We start from the raw sequence: 15941 nt of genomic DNA, 5'->3' as shown, positions 1-15941 counted from the left end.
ATATAATAACAGATTATCAACTTATTAATCCATACATTTAAATTGACATTTGGATATTATTTATCTATTTATATGAAAATTAACATTCACATAAGATAATCTTAATATATGCTATCATCTAAGTGGACTTCGCTACTTCACACACTTTTAATATTCTAATTGTTATTTTATTTTATTTTTGCACATACATGATAAATAATATAAAGAAAGTTACCACAAATAAGCATGCATTATTAGTCAAAATACAGTTAGATAATTTCCACATATAAATACCTATATTAAGTTATTTTTCCTAAATAGTGATGGTCTAATTGGATGTAGGTTTTCCATTTGTCAAAGAACTATTTGTTGGACACACCAACTCATAGTACCATTTAGTATGGAAGGACTAGTGAATATTTTCTCCCCTTCATGTTATTTAGTGTTGAATTATATTTTTTTGGGCCGTACTATTACAATTCCTCCACCAATTCTCAAGGGATATCCATATCATATTTTTCAATTTAGTTATATTTGTTATTTCTCATATCTTATAAATATGTATGGAGTCTCTCATATTATTCAATCAATCAATGAAATCATAATTATTTGTCTTTTATCTTTATTTACTTTTTCGTCAAAAATCCTAAAACTATTGATTGTCGATAGAGCGACATTTCTTTGTGACTTTCTTCATCTTCTCCAACTTGATAAGAGTTCTTCCCTTATCAGTTTCACTTGCTTGTTTCATTGATAATAACTTGAGCATGTGAGCAATAAGTTAGATTAACTCATTTTTATGGTGTTATCTACTTTTTCCCTAACTTGGCAACTGTATAATGCATATTCGAGATTGATGTTAGTTACTAGGATTAGACACTACTTTGTAGTTATTCTTTTACAGCTTGTTAAAGCGCTTATTTTTTGATAATTGTAACTAGACGAAAGTTAAGTAGTACACCTAAACCTCACATAAATTACACCAATTAAACATAGTGCTACAAACTGAATTAATTAGTTGTACGTCGGTGCAAATAGCATATGCATTGTACATGATTAGTCATGAATGAAGTAGTATATAATTCATAAAAAAAAGAAATATATAAATAAAAAAGTAATATATTATATATACCCTATCACATGACGTTCGCTAATCTGAAATTTAATGGTCGGGCCTCAATCAAGAAATATAGTAATAAAAAAATTTAGAATTCAAGCCAAGAGAATCATTATGGGATCTAGAAGTCGGAAATGGAAGGATTGGATAAAAGAATAAATAATTAATTAAACAAAATAAATAATAGTATATCACAAATCAAATATCATTATAGCGCATGTTGACCACGATAACTAACTTCTAGAAATATTCATATCTTAAATTCAAAATTCTTTCATTAGGAATAACAACGAAGATGAACATTCTCTATTATGTCATAAAATTGTCATTTAACCACGCATCTAGCATCTTATTGAAGTTAGAATTTTTGACAAATTTCGTTGCGAAAGTCATATTTTAAACCTCTATACAAACAAGAGCAATACAAATTAAATAAATTGACAAACAAATGAATATACTAGCATTACATTGATTAACATTGATTAACAAAAAATATACAGTCTTCTTTTTTTAGTTTTGAACTTCTACCAAAATTTTTCTTTATCTACCAAATGAATATACTAATTTTTCACTACCTTCACTACCAAAATAGTGCATGATCAAATATCAAGAGGCATAGAACAAGAGTACGGGTCTTCATGTCGTCAACAAAAAATACCAAGCTCTCAGGTGAATACTCTACCAAAAGCCATCTTCTCTATTTCCCAAACTTGCCGATAAATGAATTCCGATATTCACCTCCAAATATTTAATTGAGTTCAAAATTTATTTTACCTTCTAGTCTTCTACGTACTTCCTCCGTCGCTTATAATTTATTATCATTTGATCCGACACGGATTTTAAGAAATGTAATAAAAAATTGGGTTGAAAAGTTAGCACGTAAGTCCTACTTTATAATAATATGGAGTATCAATTTTATAATAAAATGTGAGTAAGAATAAGTTAATGTAACGTGGGGTCTACTACCGAAAATGGTAAAAATAAAGGTGACAAATTTTTAGAGACGGACGAAAATTGAAATAATTGATAAATTTTCTGGGACGGTGGGAGTACTTCAAGCAATTAGCTCACAACTCATAGTTTTGGACTCATGCTTTAAACCTTTTTAGACTGATTGAATTTGTCTTACATTCCTTAGATCGATACTTTTCTTTCTATTTGGCGGATCCAGGATCGAAAAATGGAGAGGGCAGAATTGCTGTACTTTATACTCGAAGCGAAATTAGAAGCAAACGGAAGAGGCGGCCATGGAAAATATACATCCGAGTCCATGGTAACTGATCACCGTGGAGGGGTGACCGCACCCTCTTGCCCCTCTCTGGATCCGCCACTTTTCTCCACTGATAACATACATATTAATGCGTTGTGAATTGAGAAAAAATTAGTTCGATTGATATAATTGTTAAGAGAAAACTTGTGTATCCCATCCTTTAATTTCATCTTACAGCAATCAATTTCTGTTCATCTTCCTACTTGATAGTAGTAAATGCGCCTAAACTGGCATGTGATTGACGATAGAAATTAGATTATGATAAAATAGAAGATATTTCTCAATTTATATGCGTTGGATAAGAGATAATTGAACAACTCCAACGTCGTTAGCTTTTCGAAATCTTAAAAGAGCATATTGTAAAAAATTGAAATAAATAACGGCAGGGAGAGAAATTATGTGAAAAAAAGAATACTCGAAATTATCTATAGTTTCCATCATAGATTCTACTTCAACCTATGCAAAAAAAAAGCAGCTCTCACACTGCAACAATATACTATCCCCTTTTGAGTGAAAATAAAAAAGAAAAAGAAAAAGAAAAAGAAAAAGAAAAAAAAGGAGCGAGTCAAACAGGTGAGTGAGTGGAATCGGATGGAGGAGCGGCAGAGTGGGCAACTCGACTGAGTGAGAAGCCACTTATCGACGCACTCGGAGTGGAAGCAATGTTGGCAGGGCGGCAACACTTTCACCTTATCTCCGTCCCCGAATATCCCCAGGCATATGCAGCACTCGCCTTCCGCCTTGTGGAGCACGATGGGGAGGCCGGCGATGGCGGCGGCGTCGAGGCCCAGCCGCGGCGGGTCGAAGCGGCACACCCAGCGCGCGTAGAGGAAGAGCAGCCCCACCAGCAGAATCACGGAGAAGAGCACCACGATGAAGAAGAGCGTGCGCCCCCTGATTTGGAAGCTGCTGTCGTCGAATTCCGCGTAGTGCCACTTGAACGGCTGCATCGAAGGCTCCGGCTCAGACGACGTCATCGATTTGGGAATGAAGATTGCTGATTCAATTGGAGAGGGGAGAAATGGAAGAGAGGAAAGGGGTTTATTAATAGATATGTTTTGTTTAGGCAATAAACGTGTTGGAATTAAGAGGAGTTTATCGGGTGTTAATTGGATCAACTAATTTAATTTCGGCTCGCCTATTTTCTTTGTTTTATTTTTTTGTATAAATAAATTTCGTCTTCAGGTTTGAGGAAATGGTCTATTTTGGCTAGTTTTTGATTGGATAATAAGCGATGGAGTATTATAAAATATCTTCCAATTATAAGGACTTGGGATATTTGATGAGCTAGCCAACTACTATTTGAGAATACGGTTGATCATAACATGATACTATGACCCAAAATAGCAGCTAATTGTAAAATTATTTCATACTCCTACCATTTTATTAATACTAGTTATAAAATTATATACGAGGTGATTGGAATAATGGTAGAGTGATAGTTGGTTAATAACATGTGTTGAGCATGATAAAATTGTCACATTGAATTGACTGATTTACACTAAACGGTTCACGTCCACAGCAATCAAATTTCGTTACCCATCACATATCACATTGCGGCTAATGATATTAGGTTTCAACCTTAGTCGGTATCTCACGCGTAAAAGTAAAACTAATAAATTATTTCATCATTGCAAAAACAATAGTACTCAAATTAACTCGAAACTTTTGGACACCGAGGTGAAAGAATTGTATTAAAATATAGGAGAAATGAATAAAATTAAAAAAAAAGTGAGTAAATAAGGAAATGAAATAACATACTGAGTGATTTGATATTTTATATTTTTATAAAAAAAGAAATGACTCAATTTAGTTGGGACATTACAGATAGGAATACGACAAGTCGACAACTTAATTGGAATAGAGGGAGAAAAATACATACTTTTATTACAAAAAATACTCTTTTTTATTCCAGTTTTCAACCTTTTTTATAGTATGCCAATGTAATCAGATACTGTTATGAAGTAAAATTATCTTAAATTTGTTGCACCGCCGATTCCTAATAATCCAATTGTTACCCTTTATTAGGCAACCGACGGCGAGAGCACAGAGAGATTAGAGACCACGTGAGAAAGAGATAAGGGATCGAGAAAGAAGTTAGGCTTTGAAAAGGAGGTTGGGAATAAAAACGTCTTCATGTTCGTTTTAATGTCAGTGTATAAAAATGTGTAAATCATGTGATTCCATTTACTTTTTAGGATTTGGAATAGAACTGTAGAAAATTTGAGAAGGAACTTATAAGACGATCTAACAATAGATTAAACAATATCTAACTAAGAACATAATATCTTCAAATCAAGGGACACTATTTATCTAAATCTAAGTTCGGTAAATCAAAGTACTCCTAAGAACTTTTGAAATGATATGAATTTAATGTAAAATTGTAGAAAAAGAAAGAGATAGAAAGAAAATTGTGTTAATAGAAAATGAGACTCATCTCATTAAACCAACTCCAATTATACACCAAAACCTATTTTTAGTGCAAAAATCATCTCCAACCATACACCAAAACCTATTTTTAGTGTAAAAATCATCTTCAATCATACACCCCACTCAAACTCATTTTTAGTGTTTTCTATGGATTTACACCAAATATGGTGTTGGTGCAAAAATTTATGTGATATTGCAAATCAGTCCATTATTATTTAATAAAGTGAGTTAAAATAGGAAAAACAAATTACAATAACAATGAAGACGTGGATTTCAAAAATATTTGACTTGATATGACGCAATCAGAAATAAAATGTTCCTTTGGACTTGCGCTAGTTGATCAGTTGTGGGAACACACACAAATTTCAAGTCTTAAATTTTTTTCAGTTTTATATGCGTATTGTGGTATTTTTTTTTGTAAATATGACATTTTAAAATATGTTTGATTTATGTTTTAATTTTATCATATATCATGTGAAGTATATATTAATTTTCAAGTTAGTGTATTTTTTTAATATAAAGTACTATATGTATATAATAAGAAAATTTATTTAACTATTTAATTTAAATTATTGATATAATGTTGTGGCATTAATGTGTAATTTAAATAAGTAAATGGATACGGAATATTCTTTTGGATTTGAGTTTAGTGTAAATGATTGAAATAAAATTACTTTTGGTGTTAACATAAACCCAAAAATGACCTTGGAGAGAAAGAAATTTTTTAAGTAGAAAGTTTCTAGTTTTAGGGAACAGACCAAAAAAATAAGTTTTATTTTTTTGAGAAGAAGGTTGTACTATTAAGACTAAAATAATATTCCTTGTCTCACTAAATATGAAGCATTTGCTTTTTGGCACGAGATTTATATATTGTTGTTTTATGAGTTAAGTGTAGAGAGAATAAAGTGGGAGAAGAAAAAAGTAGAGATGGTGTTGTTTCCAATTTAGGAAACGTTTCATTTTTAGTGGGACAATCCAAATAGGAAAACGTTCCATTTTAAATTGGACAATGAGAGTAGTAAGTTAATAATCTCTCGTCCCACTACAAGTGATTGATTTCTTTTTTGCACGAAATTGAAGAAAATGGTATTTACTGAGTTAAGTAAAGAGAAAATACAGTAGAGAAATGAAAGAGAGTAAAGTAAGATAAAATAAATTTTTTATTTTCAGCTAAAAATAAAAATTAATTACTTGTAATGAGACAACTAACAAATCAATCACTGTAATGGGACGAAGAGAGTATAATACTGTTATAAAACTAAGGAAAACGTATAAATAAGGTTTTGACTTTGGTAAAAAAAGTACTACTAAAAAAACACACTTTAGGATTTCAGATTCATTAACTAATAAAGTCATACTTATTTTATAGTAGAAAATAGAATTTATTGATGTGCTTATTATTGGGATTTATAGCTTGATTGTTAGGCTTTCAATCAGTTTCATATCATTTGGTGCTTTAATGAGTTTATGTTAAGAAATAGGTGAAAAAGGGTTAAAACAAAGGAAGAATAAACGCTTGAACAGCATAAGGGTAAGCCACAGGTTTATACAAGATCGGGTAAGAGTTGTGCTTGAAATTCCACCCTGTCAGGTGGAGAAGGGGCGACTACAAAGACTTATATGTGACTTACTTTTATTTTACTAATTAATAATCTCTAAATGGTTATTCAGTTTGGAAGATTATATTCATGATTAAATTTGTATTATGTTTAGTTCATGTGATTGAATCTCATGATTTAATTCTAGATGCATAGTCATGTGATAATTAGTCTTAGTCAACCTTCTCCTACTAAATAGTCTCACAACTTAATCGTAAATTATATCTTGCTACTATTTTTTCTATTAAACTAAAGAGACCACCTTAGTGTACAGGAGCTAATGTAGGTTTGACAAGTAAGAGTCGTAACCTATCTTTTGATTGCTTGTATATTGTACAAACTCTTTGCTTGTTTTTCAGTCAGTGAGGAATATTTTATCACAATATGTTCTATTTGTACATTTATAAGATGTTATTTATTGCATTCAAATATAAAATTCATTTTTGATTCTAGACCTATGTGTTTAGGCCTGTCAAAATGGATATAGGGTATTGGATACCCGATATCCAAACCCGAAAAAGTCGGATAATTGAATACCCGAAATCCGATTTTTCGGGTATCGGATCGGGATCGGGTAGTGAGAATTTTGGATTATCGGGTATCGGGTTACCCGATATCCGATCGGGTATACCCGAATTATCCGATTTATTTTCTAAAATTAATAAATTATATTTTTTATTATAATTAAATGTAATTTAATTTCTTAACTACAATTTAATTAATACTTAATATTAGCATATAAGATATGTAATTTAATTTTTTAATTACATTTTAATTTCATTGACTTGTGATATTTTGAATTTTTGATGATATTATTGTTAGATCTTGATTCTTATGAATTATTGAATTGTGATATTTATAAAGGATGAATGTTTGAACTTATTAATTTTGATGGTTATTGACTTATTGTGGATGGATAAAAGATGTTAATATGTATAACTTATGAATTTTGTATTTTTCAAAGTTTGTAGTTATTTTCTTTTAAATTCGAACTACTACAAGAATTTTGTATTCCTATAAATTTGTAATTATTTTCTCTTAAATTAGAGCTATTATAAGAATTTTGTATTTCTAAAAGTTTGTAATTATTTTTACTTGAATACTAGTACTTCAACTTTGTATTAAATTTGAATTAAATAATATTAAATAAATTCTAAAAATTTTAGTTAGTTTACAAAAATAAAATTAAAAAAATTCAAAATCACAATTGGGACTGGATACCCGATTTTTCGGGACTGGATACCCGAGTCGGGTATCCGGGTACCTGAAATCAAATTCGGGTCGGGTATCGGGTATTGGATTGTGGGAATTTCGGGATCGGGTACCTAAAAATTTTGAATCGGGTATCCGCGGGTACCCAATTTGACAGGCCTGTATGTGTTCATCAGGTACTCGTAATTATTTGCGATGAGGCTAATGGAGAGCATATTTGGTTATTTGTGACCAATTTGGTGCCTGCAAAACACACTTTTTTTAGTGATGATTTTGTTGACATAATAATAATTAGGTTTAATATAGACATACCAAAAATTACGAAAATTACCATACATAAGTAACTTAAATATTCCTTCCGTCTCAGATAATTTGGGATACTTTAACCCGGCACAGGTTTTAAGAAATCTAATGGAAAGTGAGTTGAAAATTTTAGTGGGATGTGGGTCCTACTTTTAAAGTATTAGTTTTATAATAAAATGTGTGTAGACACTAAAAAAAGAAGGCGTTTTGCGAGCACATTGGTGCTCGCAAATAATAGTACCATGTGCTAGCAAAACCCAATTTTGCGAGCAGGATGCGAGCACTATGTGTGCTAGCTATCAGGCTTGTAGCAAATTTGCTGCTACTTTTTGCGAGCACAAGACCATTTGCGAGCACTTTTGCTAGCACCTTCAATTCACTCAATTCTGCTCGCTAATTAGCGAGCACGTGTGGTTAGGTTGATATTTTGGACTCATCGCTAGCACAAATTTGCTCGCAAATTTGCGAGCACCTATGCTTTGCTTGCAAATTTTGGATTATTCAGCTCCTATTATTTTCTATTTTAATTATTAATTTTTTTACAATATCTGGACAATTTTTATTAAAAATTATAATAAAATGAACTTTAAAAGTAACAAAATTCAAAATTTACATAAAATTAATAATAATGTTTTACATTTCTATAGGACTATATATATTTTGACTTCTCATTTCGTAAACTTGTTGACTAAGATTCTTCAACTAGTCTAGCAACTCCGCATATTTCTTCTCTAGCTCCACGCACAAGTCTGCATTTTGCTTATCTCACTCTGCTAGCATTTTGCTTCTCCAACTCCGCGCACGACGAACTGGTAGTATATGGGAAGTAAATGCTAAGTGCCTAACCGGCTCCGGTAATTTGCTTTCTCTTCTTCATCTTCCCAGAAAGCTCAACGTAAATGGCATCATAATCTTGGTCTTCTACCCCGTTAGCCCGTAATGCATTTGCCTTTGTCATAACTTGCTCGTTTAAACAAACAAAACATAGTAAGTATTCTAAATTTGAACACAAATCAATGTAGAAAGTAAATGTAATTTTATCCATCAAGTCCTGTCATAATGGAGAAGTATCATTGTTTTTGCAATAGCATGTCCAAACAAGCAAAACATACCAACTTCAAATCTATTCAAAGGCCATTTCTAATCAAGTAGAGACACAGACAATGAAGACCTTGTTTCTTTATGACCAACCACTGGGTTACATCAAGTGATCAACAATCATGTGGTAGTGCTCAAGCATTTCAAGAAGTATACAGAGATAGCAAACCTGTTGCGTGTTGGCACTGCATTAGATATAAGGTAACTCTGCTCCAATTTGCTTTCTGAGCTCTTCACCCTAAAAGTAAGAATGTAAAACATAATCACACTCAAAATAATCGTATGTGTCATACTATTTCATGGTAATGATTTTTTTATTAGATTATCATCTTATTGAAAGGTGTTATACTGATTCTGGTTTAACACTTACTTTGAATCTGATTCTCAATAAATTAGTGCCAGTTTGTAACTTTGCAGATGAAAAAGCAACCCCTATAATAAAAAGGTATACAAAACAAGAGTTACAAGACCAATCATATATTCTATATTCTTCATTTTTTCCTACAGTTATATACAAGGCAATAACTTGCTAAGCCAAACACACAGTTCATATTCCAACAAATTAGCAGCCTTAAGTATTTGCATTCTCCTTCATGTGAATGCTGATTTAGTAGCAACATCAAAGAATATCATGGTGTCATAGTCATTCAAAGATGAGATATCAAAGAATTCCTTGAAAGAGAATCCATCAAACAATAATAATCCTAAGTGTCACAACTGAAAAATGTGTATTTTTATAAATGTGCTCATTTGAACATCTCAGATGGTGCTTTAGGCAGGAAAGTTTACAGAATATCAACGAGGAGGTAGTACAAACAAGAAACAATTACATCACAAAACTGGTATTGCAATGCTATGATCATCAGATAAGAAGCTTCAAACATTGCAAATAGAATGCCGAATAATACTCATTATAATAAAGAAGATTTCAGAAATGAGAGATACCGTGTTTAGGTGGCAATAGATAGATTAAGTATAGATCTTCGAGACTCTTGGTGAATGCTCTTTTTATGACTTAAACCTGCAAAATAGTACATTGAATGACCTGAAATTAAACAACAAGAATGAATTCACTCTACTAGATATCAGTAACTAGATAGCATATACGCAATCCATCATAATTCAGAAACTACCTAGTCACTTTTGTGCCTCTTCCCATATCACTTCTCCATTTTACTATGCAAAATTCAAAGCAACCATACTCACAACCACCTTTCGAATCCTATCAGAAGATAATCACTAACACTATATTTGCCCCTGTACCTTTTGGATCTAAGAGGCACACATTACTCAATCCCATAGCCTAGAGCCACCTCAGGAGCTTAAGAGAGCTTCATCACTGTCCAAAACAACATGTATTTAACTTTGCTAAGGCTGCCTCTATTCATGAAATAAAAGGCACAAATTAGCATCCATTTGCGCAGAGAAGGAGAGATAGATTCAGAGTATTTAGGAAAATTACTAATATCGGTGAGAAGAAAGAAAAAAAGCAACAAATTGACCATCTTTCATCTTTTCAAGCATCGAAAACCTTATAAGAACAAGATCATTAAACAAGACACGACAACATTTTAGATAAGTGCATTTGTCCAGAAATTGTTTGATTAAGCTCTATAGATAACATTCTGGTAATCAAACACTACTAATTAAGTGTGGCCATTATTGAATCCTAATCATAGAAGATCAGTTTGAACATTTTAACAAACACATGGAAGATGGCACGAATGTGTTCTACATACATCTGTTCATAATTTTTAATCGAAATAAGGCAAAATCGAATCTGCAAAACTCTCATTTTCTCTTATTACTACTTCAGTCAACGCTATAATGAACATTCTATACAAGTAATCACCTGGATCTGATTTCATTCCTAAAAATATTCATTTCCTAATCAAAATCAAACACTCAAAAGCCATTGCAAAAAATTGAGGGGAGAACACTACAGCTCTAAATCTCTAATCAATTAGCATAATCGAAAGAGTAATTGAACAAAGGAATGAAGATATTCACCTGGATCTCAATTGAGAGGAAAACGAAGTCAGTGAGAATTGAATCAGGGGAGGAATTCGACGGCTTCAAGGAATTTAAGAAGGAATTTAAGTCTAATTCATTTTTAATACAAATGAGAGCAATTGGGCGTGTGGGAATGAAGCAAATGAGAAGAATTAAGTATTTAGCGAACACCTATTTCTGCTCGCAAATTTGCGACCACAGGTACTTGCTCGCTAATTTGCGAGCACATGAATATGATGCACGGTTTGTCACGATTGCGAGCACCGTTAGCTCACAAATTTGCGAGCACTATATGTGCACTCGCAAAACTCCTCATTTTATTTGTTTTGCGTTTTTGCTCGAAATTATGCTCGCATTTTTGTGAGCAGATGATACTATGCTCGAAAGTTAGCGAGCACCTGTGGTGTGCTCCCAAAAAGTTGGTCGCAAACATAAGCTTTTTTTGTAGTGAGGAATGAGTTAGTGGAATATGAGGTCCACTACCAAAAATGGTAAAAGTGAAGTGGGACAAATTATGTGGGACGGACCGAAATGGAATACTGGGACGAATTATCCGGGACGGAGGAAGTAATACTTAGGACTCGTTTGATTAAAAAAATGGGATATGAGGAGATATGTAAAACAAGATAAGAAATACGGGCTTCATGTCAAGATATGCAAAGATATGATTTTTTTTTTCCAATGTTGTTTGATTGAAAAGAAATTATCTAAATTTCTATAGTACTCCCTCCGTCCACGAATAAGAGTCCCGTTTTTCCATTTTGGCCCGTCCACGAATAAGAGTCCCGGTTCATAATTACCATAAATGGTAAAGAGACCCCACATTCCACTAACTCATTCCACTCACATATCATTTAAAACTAATATATACAAGTGAGACCTATATTCCACTAACTTTCTTCCATCCATTTTTCTTAATTGTGGACGGAGGGAGTATATTATATAACATGACTTAACTTCACAAATTGATGGGTTACATAAACATGGTTAAAGTTATAATTTTAGTAAGATTTGGTAGGGCTCTTGTCTTATATTAAGCTTTGAGTTAACTTAATTATGATATCAAACAATTAAAAATGTCCATATATAATTCTCTATCTTGGAATTACTAACTTATCAAATACGCCCTATAGTCTAAGCATACATCTTCGTTCAAGCAATTATTAATCCGATTTAGTATATGAGAATAGCCAGCTTATAGCTATAAAATGTAGCTAGCTTATAGCTATTTTTTTTTATATAACAATGGCGGAGCTAGGCTGGGGCATGGGGGCCCTTGGGCCCCCCAGCCATTCGACTTTTAATTATATTATATATATTCAGAGACACTAACATATGATTTGGTAGCCCATTTGGCAAGTTATGCTGGCCAAAGATTGTAGTTGTTGGAGAGGTGTAGGGTTCGATTCTTAGCTAAGGCTTTCTTTTTTAAAAATATTTGCCCAATGTGTTAGTAAGCCATTTCTTGTCAAATAAATTGCAATATTTACCTAATTTTTTTTGTCAAATTATATTTTACAGATGTGCTAGATTTATTTAATAACTCTTACGGTCAATTTTTTTTTTTTTTCAGAGATGTGTCTAATTCATGACTTTTAAAGGATATAATTTGAAAGGATATTATGTGCTAGATTTTATTTAATAACATTTACTGTCAATTCATTTTTTAGAGATGTTTTATATTCATGACTTTTAAAGGGTATAGTTTGAAAGGATATTATTTGTTCTATAACTTGTAAATATACATTTTTAAATTACTTTTTTTTATTAGTATTGCAGTATAATTAATAGTTTTATCAAAAAATTTTAATATTTACACTTAAACAATTGTTTTACTTATGAAAAACTTAATTTTTTTTAAGGTCGTCACAAAGTTCTTATATCAATTATTTTCAGTTAGATTAAATTTTCTTGATATGCATTCATTTCTTATGTACTAAATATCTGAAAACATTCCTTTATTTTTTTCTAATTCTAACTGATGAAAAAAGGCAAAACATAAAAGAGTCTTCCTACGACTAATTTTGATGACAAAATCATTGAGAGATACCTATATTTATTAATAGTGGCGCTAAAATTTTTCTTCTTGGACCCCCCACCGAAAAATTCCTGGCTCCGCCACTATTTATATACATGAGTGAAAATACAATCTGTGAACAATTCATAGAGAATTTGTTGTCTAAGCATATCAACTTTCGAAACTAGATCTCATCAGCAATTAGGAGCAGCCAGTTAGTCATAAAATAAAAAACATTAAAACTCAAAGAATGCACAGTTGGAAAACTCAAGAATTTAAAAATTCAAGTGTTCTTGCTATTCAAGCTTACACGACCATTCTTTATTAATAACATCTTTACACGTGGTGCGTAGTGGAGAACTTTGTGTAAGATGATTCATAAAAACTAAACTAAGCTCACTAACCTCTATTGCAATAATTAATGATATGGTACTCGATTATTTGTCATATTGTCCTAGAAATTTCAGTAAAAATATACTTCCAAAACTGAATAGATCTTGAAATATAATTTTTAATTATACTATTGAAAATAAATACTAACCCCGCCTCTCAAATATTATCACACTTTGATCCTACACAAATTTTAAGAAATATAATTGAAAAATATTATAACACTTTGATCCTACACAAATTTTAAGAAATATAATTGAAAGTGATTTGAAAAAATTGCCACTTTTTAAGTATTAGTTTTCCAATAAAAATGTGAATAGAAATGAGATAGTGAAATACAAGATCCACTAACAAAAATGGTAAAAAGTGAAGTTTGACAAATTTTCTGGGACGAACCGAAATATTAAACCGCGACAAACTTTCAAGGACGAAGGTATTACAAGTGAATTTCTACATATTACTACTACTATTCATTAAAGAAGCCTAAATATTCCCTACTTGAAGAAGTTATTAAATCCATCATATTGCATACGGTAGAGAAACATATGAGAGGCTTAATATTGAAAATGCGATAACACAAATGTTACTCTATAACACCATCTGTTTAATTACACATTATATAACATGATACCCTAATACAACAAAGTAAAAGGAACAATAAATCAAGAATTGAAGACATAATCCTGAAACATATTCCCCTCCTCCAAATCCTAAAACACACATAATATGTAGGAAAATCAAGAAATCTCTCTCCATGCAACTTACCTCATATACATAAAATCATATATATCTTCCAAATCTGGCACCACCTCACCTCAATGTAACACTAACACTCTTTGCATGCAATGCCGAAACCCTAATTTTCAGATACTATCGAAGAAGAAGGGATCGCCGTAATCCCAAATGCTCATCGCTGGGTACTCCTCCTCCTGCGCCATCATCGGCCACGACTGCGAGGCCTCGTATCCGTTCAGCACCGCTGTCGGATCCGATAGCGCTGGCACGGGCGCAGGCTCCGACAGCAGCGAACCGGTCGAGCACACGAGCGAGCTGATCTCATCATAATTAACTGTATTCTCATTTTGATTCTGATTCTGATTTTGTTGCATATTTTGGCATTCGTGATTGTTAGGGTTTGGAAAGGAAGGGTTTGTAATTGTATCGGAAGTAACCCTAATTTGGGAATTCGATTCAGAAATCCCCAAATCAGGAATTCCGTAGGGCTGCTGCGGAGCTAATTGGGGCAAAATGTTAGGGTATTGTACGCTAGGGTACAACCCGTACTGCACGTAATTGGGCGCCGCGGGATACGTGAGGCCGAAGCCGGACGGCCGCGGCAGGAGGGGGCGGAGCGTCTGCGCGGAGGAGGAGGAGGAGGAGCTGCTCCGCGACGACGACTGGGAGGAGGAGGCGGCGGCGCCGTTTCCGGGGGCGGCGGAGGGCTGGAGATTGAGCTGCGCGCGGGAGCCGTAGAGGATGACGGCGGCGCGGTCGTAGGCGCGGGCGGCGTCCTCGGCGGTGGCGAAGGTGCCGAGCCAGCGGCGGGTGCGTTTGCGCGGCTCGCGGATCTCGGCCACCCACTTCCCCCAGCTGCGCTGGCGGACGCCGCGGTAGCGGAACTTGGCGTTGTCGGGGCCGCCCTTGCCCTTGCCCTTTTTGGAGGAGGCGGAGGCTGGAGGAGAGGGGCGGGAGGTGTTGATGTTGGAGTGATCGTCTTGGGGAGGGTGATGATTAGGGTCTGAAATTGCAGCACCGCTCATGGTGAGTGGACGCCGAGAGAGGTGGGAAATTAAAATTAAAGAAATTTGTTTTGAGAGAGAGAGAGAAAGCGGGGTTTGCCTCGTTCTGTGTTTACCCAATTGAGAAGACTGGGTGTGTTTATGCCTCTGTTCAAAGGGCTTCTACTGTAAATGGTGGAAGAGGGCGGTGCTCATGTGCTCAAATATGTTTTCTATTTTCTACATATATTTCTAAATTCTACCTATATATATTTATACCACTTTCTTGCTCTATCCCCAAGATACATTCGAATCTTGGGACATGCAAAATTGCAAACAATTTTAATTTTTTTCAATTAGAAATGATACTATATATATGGGATGAAGTTAGCATAAGTTCCCATCATAATAAATAATTTATCACCATTTAGCTCAAACTTTTGAGCAGTGATTTAGAGACATAATGTCTCTAATCCATAATACCCTTATGTCACTTTTTTCATAATTTTATTTAAATATGTACTAATATATCCTTATTTTAGATAAAAGGAAATAACTACTATTTATATTTATATTAAGGAAGGAAAGCTAATCAAATTAACTATCTATAACTAATTACATGGTAAATACTATTAATTAAGATTCACATTTTTTAGTCAAAATTTTAACCAATTCTCAACTATTTTCGCTACCTGATGAGTATTTGTATATAATTATTTTATTATTAAATAATTCATAAATTCTAAACAACTAAATTTAATTTATAAAAATAAAAAGTAAATTATAATTATAATAG

At 33.2% G+C, this 15941-nt stretch overlaps 2 protein-coding genes and 1 long non-coding RNA gene across 16 annotated transcripts; all 3 read right to left on the bottom strand.

Annotated features, from left to right (window-relative positions):
• Nucleotides 1-2766: 2766 nt before the first annotated feature.
• On the bottom strand, nucleotides 2767-3492 carry LOC125223443 (RING-H2 finger protein ATL66-like). Its single transcript, XM_048126594.1, has one exon. The coding sequence runs from the start codon at nucleotides 3341-3343 to the stop codon at nucleotides 2813-2815; it is 531 nt and encodes a 176-aa protein (XP_047982551.1). The 5' UTR covers nucleotides 3344-3492; the 3' UTR covers nucleotides 2767-2812.
• Nucleotides 3493-8502: 5010 nt separating this feature from the next.
• On the bottom strand, nucleotides 8503-11245 carry LOC125219501. 14 transcript variants are annotated; one of them, XR_007176142.1, is made up of 7 exons: nucleotides 11018-11245; nucleotides 10271-10387; nucleotides 10141-10183; nucleotides 9953-10052; nucleotides 9378-9439; nucleotides 9177-9245; nucleotides 8503-8869 (listed from the first exon to the last, which is right to left on the bottom strand). It is a non-coding gene; the product is annotated as an uncharacterized LOC125219501 (long non-coding RNA). The 14 variants fall into 14 exon arrangements; XR_007176139.1 differs by having other exon boundaries at nucleotides 9953-10028; nucleotides 11018-11244; XR_007176144.1 differs by having other exon boundaries at nucleotides 9953-10028; nucleotides 10271-10346; nucleotides 11018-11243.
• A 2742-nt stretch (nucleotides 11246-13987) lies between these two features.
• On the bottom strand, nucleotides 13988-15316 carry LOC125219606 (ethylene-responsive transcription factor ABI4-like). Its single transcript, XM_048121627.1, has one exon. It carries the CDS (start codon nucleotides 15185-15187, stop codon nucleotides 14291-14293), a length of 897 nt encoding a protein of 298 aa, XP_047977584.1. The 5' UTR covers nucleotides 15188-15316; the 3' UTR covers nucleotides 13988-14290.
• Between the last annotated feature and the right edge of the window lie 625 nt (nucleotides 15317-15941).

This window comes from Salvia hispanica, chromosome 4, assembly GCF_023119035.1.
Source record: "Salvia hispanica cultivar TCC Black 2014 chromosome 4, UniMelb_Shisp_WGS_1.0, whole genome shotgun sequence".
NCBI classification, from domain to species: Eukaryota; Viridiplantae; Streptophyta; class Magnoliopsida; order Lamiales; family Lamiaceae; genus Salvia; species Salvia hispanica.
Note: the sequence above shows the minus strand (reverse complement) of the source record. Positions and strands in the feature narration are given on the sequence as shown.